The sequence below is a fragment of the Salvelinus sp. IW2-2015 genome, linkage group LG16, assembly GCF_002910315.2.
Source record: "Salvelinus sp. IW2-2015 linkage group LG16, ASM291031v2, whole genome shotgun sequence".
NCBI classification, from domain to species: Eukaryota; Metazoa; Chordata; class Actinopteri; order Salmoniformes; family Salmonidae; genus Salvelinus; species Salvelinus sp. IW2-2015.
The window spans coordinates 37,839,589-37,850,323 of record NC_036856.1 but is presented as its reverse complement, the minus strand read 5'-3'; the positions used below and the strand labels follow the sequence as shown (position 1 = coordinate 37,850,323).

At 43.0% G+C, this 10,735-nt stretch overlaps 1 protein-coding gene across 1 annotated transcript in view; it reads left to right on the top strand.

Annotated features, from left to right (window-relative positions):
• Nucleotides 1-6,083, top strand: part of LOC111976179 (cyclin-L1) — a 15,782-nt gene extending 9,699 nt beyond the window's left edge. The window contains exon 9 of the mRNA XM_070447443.1: nt 4,927-6,083. Coding sequence (XP_070303544.1) covers nt 4,927-5,538 — 612 coding nt within the window. The 3' untranslated portion in view covers nt 5,539-6,083. The remainder of the gene's footprint in view (nt 1-4,926) is intronic.
• Nucleotides 6,084-10,735: the final 4,652 nt, after the last annotated feature.

The window sequence follows — 10,735 nt, the reverse complement described above, 5'->3', positions numbered from 1 at the left end:
CCTGGGGGCTTCTCTCCTGGATCCAAACCCTGTGAGTTTACCTTACCGGAGTTGTTCATTTAAACCCTGTGAGTTTACCTTACCGTAGTTGTTCATTCAAACCCTGTGAGTTTACCTTACCGTAGTTGTTCATTTAAACCCGTGTGAGTTTACCTTAACCGTAGTTGTTTCATTCAAACCCTGTGAGGTTACCTTACCGTAGTTGTTCATTAAACCCTGTGAGGTTACCTTACCGTAGTTGTTCATTTAAACCCTGTGAGGTTACCTTACCGTAGTTGTTCATTTAAACCCTGTAGGTTACCTTACCGTAGTTGTTTCATTTAAACCCTGTGAGGTTACCTTACCGTGAGGTTACCTTACCGTAGTTGTTCATTCAAACCTGTGAGGTTACCTTACCGTAGTTGTTCATTTAAACCCTGTGAGTTTACCTTACCGTAGTTGTTCATTTAAACCTGTGAGGTTACGATTTACCGTGAGGTTTACCTTACCCAGTTGTGTTATTTAAACCCTGTGAGGTTTACCTTACCGTAGTTGTTCATTTAAACCCTGTGAGGTTACCTTACCGTAGTTGTTCATTTAAACCTGTGAGGTTACCTTACCGTAGTTGTTCATTTAAACCCTGTGAGTTACCTTACTACGTAGTTGTTCATTTAAACCCTGTGAGGTTACCTTACCGTATTGTTCATTTAAACCCTGTGAGTTTACCTTACCGTAGTTGTTCATTTAAACCCTGTGAGGTTACCTTACCGTGAGGTTACCTTACCGTAGTTGTTCATTTAAACCCTGTGAGGTTACCTTACCGTAGTTGTTCATTTAAACCTGTGAGGTACCTTACCGTGAGGTTACCTTACCGTAGTTGTTCATTCAAACCCTGTGAGGTTACCTTACCGTAGTTGTTCATTTAAACCCTGTGAGTTTACCTTACCGTAGTTGTTCATTTAAACCCTGTGAGGTTACGATTACCGTGAGTTACCTTACCGTAGTTGTTTATTTAAACCCGTGAGTTTACCTTACCGTAGTTGTTCATTTAAACCCTGTGAGGTTACGATTACCGTGAGGTTACCTTACCGTAGTTGTTTATTTAAACCCTGTGAGTTTACCTTACCGTAGTGTTCATTAAACCCTGTGAGGTTACCTTACCGTAGTTGTTCATTTAAACCCTGTGAGGTACCTTACCGTAGTTGTTCATTTAAACCTGTGAGTTTACCTTACCGTAGTTGTTCATTTAAACCCTGTGAGGTTACCTTACCGTAGTTGTTCATTTAAACCTGTGAGTTTACCTTACCGTAGTTGTTCATTTAAACCCTGTAGGTTACCTTACCGTGAGGTTACCTTACCGTAGTTGTTCATTTAAACCCTGTGAGGTTACCTTACCGTAGTTGTTCATTTAAACCCTGTGAGGTTACCTTACCGTAGTTGTTCATTTAAACCCTGTAAGGTTACCTTACCGTAGTTGTTCATTTAAACCCTGTGAGGTTACCTTACCGTAGTTGTTCATTTAAAACCCTGTGAGGTTACCTTACCGTAGTTGTTCATTTAAACCCTGTGAGGTTACCTTACCGTAGTTGTCATTTAAACCCTGTGAGTTTACGATTACCGTGAGGTTACCTTACCGTAGTTGTTTATTTAAACCCTGTGAGTTTACCTTACCGTAGTTGTTCATTTAACCCTGTGAGGTTACGATTACCGTGAAGTTACCTTACCGTAGTTGTTTATTTAAACCCTGTGAGTTTACCTTACCGTAGTTGTTCATTTAAACCCTGTGAGGTTACCTTACCGTGAGGTTACCTTACCGTAGTTGTCATTTAAACCCTGTGAGGTTACCTTACTGTAGTTGTTCATTTAAACCCTGTGAGGTTTACCTTACCGTAGTTATTTATTTAAACCCTGTGAGGTTACCCTGCCGTAGTTTGTTCATTTAAACCCTGTGAGGTTACCTTACCGTAGTTTTTATTAAACCCTGTGAGTTACCTTGCCGTAGTTGTCATTTAAACCCTGTTGAGGTTACTTCCGTAGTTGTTCATTTAAACCCTGTGAGGTTACCTTGCCGTAGTTGTTTATTTAAACCCTGTGAGGTTACCTTGCCGTAGTTGTTATTTAACCCTGTGAGGTTACCTTACTGTAGTTGTTTCATTTAAACCCTGTGAGGTTACCTTGCCGTAGTTGTTTATTTAAACCCTGTGAGGTTACCTTACCGTAGTTGTTTCATTTAAACCCTGTTAGGTTACCTTACCGTAGTTGTTAATTAAACCCTGTGAGGTTACCTTCCGTAGTTGTTTACAAACCCTGTGAGAGTTATCTTACTGTAGTTGTTCATTTAAACCCTGTGAGTTTACCTTATCCGTAGTTGTTCATTCAAACCCTGTGAGTTACCTTACCGTAGTTGTTCATTTAAACCCTGTGAGTTTACCTTACCGTAGTTGTTCATTAAACCCTGTGAGGTTACCTTACCGTAGTTGTTCATTTTAACCCTGTGAGTTACACTTCCGTAGTTGTTCATTTAAACCCTGTGAGTTACCTTTACCGTAGTTGTTCATTTAAACCCTGTAAGGTTACCTTACGTAGTTGTTCATTTAAACCTGTGAGGTTACCTTACCGTGAGGTTACCTTACCGTAGTTGTTCATTCAAACCCTGTGAGGTTACCTTACCGTAGTTGTTCATTAAACCCTGTGAGTTACCTTACCGTAGTTGTTCATTAAACCCGTGAGTGGTTACGATTACCGTGAGGTTACCTTACCGTAGTTGTTTATTTAAACCCTGTGAGTTTACCTTACCGTAGTTGTTCATTTAAACCCTGTGAGGTTACCTACCGTAGTTGTTCATTTAAACCATTCACCTGTGAGGTTACTTACCGTAGTTGTTCATTTAAACCCTGTGAGTTTACCTAGTACCGTTGTTCATTAAACCCTGTGAGGTACCTTACCGTAGATGTTCATTTAAACCCTGTGAGTTTACCTTACCGTAGTTGTGTCATTTAAACCCTTGAGGTTACCTTACCGTGAGGTTACCTTACCGTAGTTGTTCATTTAACCCTGTGGTTACCTTACCGTAGTTGTTCCATTTAAACCCTGTGGAGGTTACCTTACCGTGAGGTACCTTACCGTAGTTGTTCATTCAAACCCTGTGAGGTACCTTTACCGTAGTTGTTCATTTAAACCCTGTGAGTATCCTTACCGTAGTTGTTCATTTAAACCCTGTGAGGTTACGATACCGTGAGGTTACCTTACCGTAGTTGTTTATTTAAACCCTGTGAGTTTACCTTACCGTAGTTGTTTCATTTAAACCCTGTGAGGTTACGAATTACCGTGAGGTTACCTTACCGAGTTGTTTATTTAAACCCTGTGATTTACTTACCCGTAGTTGATTCATTTAAACCCTGTGAGGTTACCTTACCGTAGTTGTTCATTTAAACCCTGTGAGGTTACCTTACCGTAGTTTCATTAAACCTGTGAGTTACCTTACCGTAGTTGTTCATTTAAACCCTGTGAGGTTACCTTACCGTAGTTGTTCATTTGAAACCCTGTGAGGTTTACCTTACCCTAGCTTGTCATTTAAACCCTGTGAGGTTACCTTACCGTTAGGTTACCTTACCGTAGTTGTCATTTAAACCTGCTGAGGTTACCCTTACGCTAGTATTGTTCATTTAAACCCTGTGAGGTTACCTTACCTAGTTGTTCATTTAAACCCTGTAAGGTTACCTTACCGTAGTTTTTCATTTATAACCCTGTGATTCCTTACCGTAGTGTTCATTGTAAACCCTGTAGGTTACCTTACCGTAGTTGTTCATTTAAACCTCTGTGAGGTTACCTTACCGTAGTTGTTCATTTAAACCCTGTGAGTTTACGATTACCGTGAGGTTACCTTACCGTTAGTTGTTTATTTAACCTGTGAGTTTACCTTACCGTAGTTGTTCATTTAAACCCTGTGAGGTTACGATTACCGTGAAGTTACCTTACCGTAGTTGTTTATTTAAACCCTGTGAGTTTACTTACCGTAGTGTTCATTTAAACCCTGTGAGTTACCTTACCGTGAGGTTACCTTACCGTAGTTGTTCATTTAAACCCTGTGAGTTACCTTACTGTAGTTGTTCATTTAAACCCTGTGAGGTTACCTTACCGTAGTTATTTATTTAAACCCTAGTTGAGGTTACCTTGCCGTAGTTGTTCATTTAAACCCTTGAGGTTACCTTACCGTAGTTGTTTATTCAAACCCTGTGAGGTTACCTTGTCCGTAGTTGTTCATTTAAACCCTGTGAGTACCTTGCCGTAGTTGTTCATTTCAAACCCTGAGTTACCTTACCTGTTTGTTTATTTAAACCCTGTGAGGTTACCTTGCCGTAGTTGTTTATTTTTAAACCTGTAGGTTACCTTAACTGTAGTTGTTCATTTAAACCCTGTGATTACCTTAGCCGTAGTTGTTTATTTAAACCCTGTGAGGTTACCTTACCGTAGTTGTTCATCTAAACCCTGTGAGGTTACCCTTACCGTAGTTGTTAATTAACCCTGTGAGGTTACCTTGCCGTAGTTGTTTATTCAAACCTGTGAGTTATCTTACTGTAGTTGTGTCATTTAAACCCTGTGAGGTTACCTTGCCTAGTTGTTCAATTTAAACCCTGTGAGGTTACCTATGCCGTGTTGTTCATTTACACCCTGTGAGGTTATTAAATACGTAGTGTTCATTTTAAAACCCTGTAGAGTTGACCTTAGCCGTAGTTGTTCATTTAAACCCTGTTGAGGTTTACCTTGCCGAGTCCAGGTTACTGCAGTACTTTACGGCCAGGTTACTGCAGTATTTTACGGCCAGGTTACTACGGTACCGGCCAGGTTACTGCAGTACTTTACGACCAGGTTACTACAGTACTTTACAGACAGTTTACTACGGTACCTGCCAGGTTACTGCAGTACTTTACGGCCAGGTTACTTTAGTACTTTACGCCCAGGTTACTGCAGTACTTTACGGCCAGGTTACTGCAGTACTTTACGCCCAGGTTACTGCAGTACTTTACGCCCAGGTTACTGCAGTACTTTACGCCCAGGTTACTGCTGAAGAACACTCTTAACTGTTTTCTCGACTGTCTCTGCAGTTACAACAGCCGGCGCAGTCGTTCTGGGACATACAGTTCTCGTTCCCGCAGTCGCTCTCACAGCCGCAGCCCCTCACCCCGACGCCATCCTCCCTCCCCCCTCCTCCCACATCTCAAGGCAAAGCCCGGCCACCATGGCAACATCGACCCCAAGCCYTCGAGTCGTCATAGCAGCAGCGGAGGAGGGGCTCACAAGAGGAAGAGGTCCAGGTCGCGCTCTGCCAGCAAGGGAGAGAGGGAACGGGAGAGGGGGAGGGAGCGGGACAGAGATCGCAGCACGTCGGACCTCTCCTCGGCCAAGAAGCACAAGCACGAGAGAGGTGGTCCTGGGGGAGGACATCACCGTGGAGACAGGAGGGAYCGGTCCAGGTCGTACGAGCGGGAGCGCACCCACAAGGGCAAACGCCATAYCAGCAGCGGCGGACACTCGGGTCACGGGCGCCACCGCCGCTGACCAGGGTCAGGAGGAGGAACCTCCGCTCCTTAATGCAGTTTTGTCTATTTTATTTTTGTTCTGCTTTCCCGCCCCAATCCTTCCATTCAAACCTTCTTCTTCTTTAGTTGAAATGGTGGACTTGGAGAGAACGTATTTACAGTGTAAAGATGGTTCCCTGCTGATTTATTGACAATGCTTTGATTTATAAAAGCGACACTTCAGTGGTAGAAGGAATAAATGTGTATTCAAAAATAAAAGAATCATTCAGGAAAGGCGTCAAATAGTTTTTTGCTCAGTGGACTGAAGGTGACTACCTGGTCCTATGTGTTGGATCATTCCGTTGGTCCAATGTGCGTTGGCTAAAGCCGTGTTCTGTACAGATGCAAAGGACTACTGGGCTTCTCTAGAAATATAGACCATATTCTTTTCTTTTTTTTTACAGCTGGATGCAGACTCTTGATTTCAGAACCTTTTTTTAGGATCGTGGTGAATTTGTTACACTGGTTTTTAGTCTGCATGTGTTCATGTCTGATTTTTACACAATAAAAAAAAAAAAAGACAAATGATTGACTTTGTATTTTGTTACACCATATTACAGGTCATGAAAAGCTGCAGTCGCTATTGGCTGCGTTCACACAGGCACCATATGTCTTGTCATTTTCCTCTAATGGTCATTTGACCAATAGGATCAGCTCTGAGAAATACCAGTTAGTGGGGGGGGGGATCTCAATGCAGCCAAAATGGGGCGTGTTAAACAGACGAAGAGGAGGAAATCAGCCGTTACAATGCCAAAATAAACTCTAAACTGTTTCTGGATGCTCAACACAAAAAGTACAGTTAATATTAATGTCTTTTTTTGAGTTTCTTCAGGTAATGAGTTACAGGGTCATACTTAAGTATCATTCTGAAAGAGACCTCTTTGATCTTGTTAACAAGCAGATATTTGTGTGGTAATAAGCAGACTTTGTTTCCAACAGATATTAGTGACCGATGTAGTCCAGTAACTTGTGACATAAGGAGTAGATACAAAATGTATAGACCTATTGTTCTGAGGGAGCAAGGAGAAACWCATTTTTCCTAATGGAGAGTCAACTGGATTAAGCGAGGGTAGGTCGAGAAGGTGAGGTCTAGTTACACCTCTAAACAACATGAGAGTTCCAGATGGAACAGCATCAAAGACTATGGAGAACTCTCTAGGTGTAACAGGGATATTGTAACGAGATGAGATACAGAGCTTGGCCTCTATGTTATTGATCACGATTGTATAATTTAGTTTATGTCAATAGTGTTCTGATGAGCATGTAGTGTTCTGATGAGCATGTAGTGTTCTGATGAGCATGTCGTGTTCTGATGAGCATGTAGTGTTCTGATGAGCATGTCGTGTTCTGATGAGCATGTCGTGTTCTGATGAGCATGTCGTGTTCTGATGAGCACGTCGTGTTCTGATGAGCACGTCGTGTTCTGATGAGCATGTCGTGTTCTGATGAGCATGTCGTGTTCTGATGAGCATGTGTTATGTTTCACCACAAGAGGGCAGGACTAGCTTAATATTCTGTTGCTCCTGGAGTGAGGATGTTGTGGTCACTGCAAGCCAGGGTAGTAGGATTTGGTCCCATTCTCTTACTTTTTTACCCTCTGTCCCTCTTATCTCTCTCTTTTTCACCTTCTGTCCCTCTATTCTCTCGCTCTTTTTCACCCTCTGTCCCTCTATTCTCTCTATTTCACTCTCTGTTTCCTCTATTCTCTCTCTTTTTCACCCTCTGTCCCTCTATTATCGCTCTCCTTTTCAGCCTCTGTCCCTCTATTATCTCTCTTTTTAACACGGGGGGCTGCCTTAATCGACATCCATGTCTTCAGCCCCCGGGGAACAGTGGGTTAACTCAAATCAAGTTTATTTTATATAGCCCTTCGTACATCAGCTGATGTCACAAAGTGCTGTACAGAAACCCAGTCTAAAACCCCAAACAGCAAGCAATGCAAGTGTAGAAGCACGGTGGCTAGGAAAAACTCCCTAGAAAGTCCGGAACCTAGGAAGAAACCTAGAGAGGAACCAGGCTGTGAGGGGTGGCCAGTCCTCCTCTGGCTGTGCCCGGGTGGAGATTATAACAGAACATGGCCAAGATGTTCAAATGTTCATAAATGACCAGCATGGTCAAATAATAATAATCACAGTAGTTGTCGAGGGTGCAAAAAGTCAGCACCTCAGGAGTAAATGTCAGTTGGCTTTTCATTGAACTGCCTTGTTCAGGGGCAGAACTACAGATGTTTACCTTGTCAGCTCGGGGATTCGATCCAGCAACCTTTCTGTTACTGGCACAACGCTCTAACCACTACGCTACCTGCCACAATTGAGGGTGCTGCGCATAATTATCACTATTTTGCTAATAATGGGGGCTTGAAGGAAAACAACGACTGACGTCCCTGGCTGAACCCGACTACACCGAGAGAAAGAGAGAGAGAGGGTTTTGGCTCATACCACAGCAGCCTCTAGACGCAAACAGAAGAAAGGCTCAGTAACTCAGATTGGACCAAACATATAGGCGTAGTGAACACATTTGACACGTCAGTTCATCAGTTCATTCATGTGTATTAATTAGGAGACAGTGGGACACCAGGCTAATCTCATGTTTTACCTACATAATGCTACACAACGGATTGTTTTTAATGAATTTGTCTGCGCCCAAAAAACAACGTTAACAACCATTGTGCGTCAGTGTTTAAGGAAATAAAACACACGTCTTCTACAAGTCCACTATAGGAAAGTGCCCTGTAACTGCATTCCCAATGTATGTCTGGAAAGAATTTCCCCTAGAAGGGTACAAAAAGGTGCWGTGCTGTATGCCTCTGGCAGTATATTACAGTATGTGAGKGAGACCGRAACTCTGCAACACGTTGTGAAATCACACAGCTACGGAATGAAGACTTTCTTCGTGAACAAGTTAGATCAACCGCCACATTCCAGCACTTTAATAGGAGCACAGAGCCCCACAGCGAGGGAGCAGATCAGATCAAATCAGATCCAATGTTATTGGTCACATACACACGTTTAGCAGATGTTATTGCGGGTGTAGTGAAATGCTTGTGTTCCTAGCTCCAACAGTGCAGTAGTATCTAACAATTCACAACAATACACGCAAATCTAAAAATATAAGAATGGAATTAAGAAATATATAAATATTAGGATGTGCAATGTCGGAGTGGCATTGACAAAAATACAGTAGAATTTAATACAGTATGTAAACATTATTAATAAAGTGACTAGTGTTCCATCATTAAAGTGACCAGTGATTCCATGTCTATTTATATAGGGCAGCAGCCTCTAAGGTGCAGGGTCGAGTAACCGGATGGTAGCCGGCTAGTGATGGCTATTTAACAGTCTGATGTCCTTGAGATAGAAGCTGTTTTTCAGTCTCTCGGGCCCAGCTTTGATGCACCTGTACTGACCTCGCCTTCTGGATGACAGCGGGGTGAATAGGCAGTGGCTCGAGTGGTTGTTGTCCTTGATGGTCTTTTTGGCCTTCCTGTGCCATCGGGTGCTGTAGGTGTTCCTGGAGGGCAGGCGGTGTGCCCCCGGTGATTCGTTGGGCAGACCCCACCCCCCTGCGATGTTAGCTATGTTTAATAAGGTGTACATGTGAGCCTGCACACTTTCACACGCATTCGCACACTTTCACACGCATTCACACACACTCGCACATGACTTCAAATGCATGTTAAACACACACCACTGAGACACAGCATTGGGCAGGTATTTAGAACATGTAACAACTCAAAGGATCCTACAGTAAATGAGAGAGAGAGAGAGAGAGAGAGAGAGAGAGAGAGAGAGAGAGAGAGAGGAGAGAGAGAGAGACAGTGAGGGAGAGAGGCAGGGAGGGAGGGACAGAGGGAGAGAGAGACAGAGAGAGAGATACAGATAGATAGATAGAGAGAGAGAGAGAGAGAGAGAGAGAAGAGAGAGAGATAGAGAGAGAGTGAGAGACAAAAATAGAAAGAGAAAAATAAAGAGCATGTAGCTTTAAGCCTGGTGTTAAATCTCCAGCTGACAGGTCTTGGTGACGCTACATTTGCTGTGGGGGAATTGTCCGACCCTGACATCCTAAACTTGCTATGGAAACATCTAAACTTACTGACTCTTGACACTACATTTGCTGTGGGGGAATTGTCCAACTCTATCACTCACTGAGTGACTCTTCACAGAAACACTGGAATTCCGCGTAAATGGAGAACTAGTTTTCTGATCGATGCCAAGTGAGATGTTGTTGGTGAATGTTGGCTGGACAAATCACTCTCCATAGCCAAATTATGAATAATTAGCCTTGTCTTCAAAATGGTCCATTTTAAAGTGGGCCCATTGTTGAATAAAAGCTCCTTCCAACCCCTGCAGACAATAACTAGTCTTTAGAAGTTTCTCTAATGAGAGCATAATGGCAGCTATTGGCACGGGAGATGACGTTTAACACACAACTCTGCTACATAAGGATTTCTATATGCCGCATGTTTGAACATTTCACATTGTAACAACTCTAGAGAACCTTGGTACACACTGCAGCTTTGTGTGTCTCAGTTGGCAGAGCTGGGCACTTGCAATGCCAGGGTTGTGGGTTCGATTCCCACGATGGACCAGTACAAATTAAAATGTATTCATTCACATCCTGGGGTTTGATCATTACTGGCTGTGACCGGAAGTCCCATAGGGTGGTGCACAATTGTCTGGGTTTGGCCGCCTCGTTGGCTCATTGTGCTTTAGCTTGTCCTTGTGGGTGCCGGACACCTGCAGGCTGACTTCGGTAGTCAGTTGGATGGTGTTCCCTACACATTGGTGTAGCTGGCTTCCAGGTTAAGCGAGCGGGTGTTAAGAAATGTGGTTTGGCGGGTCATGTTTTGGAGGGCGCAGGTTAGGGTTAAGGTTAGGAAAAATTGGATTTTTTATGGAAATACATTTTGACTCCCAAAAGGCCTGGAAATTCACATAAAAAAAAAGCTGTGTTGTGGATTGCTGGCATGTTCAGTGTTAGCAGCATCTTTAAACAAGCTCTAAACATGAATCTCTGTGATGTTCTCTGCCTGTCCTTTCCGTGCTGTAATTTGTGTACGAACGCTTGAAATGATCACCAGAAGCTCAACTCAAACCTTGTGCGTGTGTGTGTACAGAATAGATGAAATTATCTCCAGAAGCTGAAACCTTTAAAGTACAGAACAGACAGCAAGACGC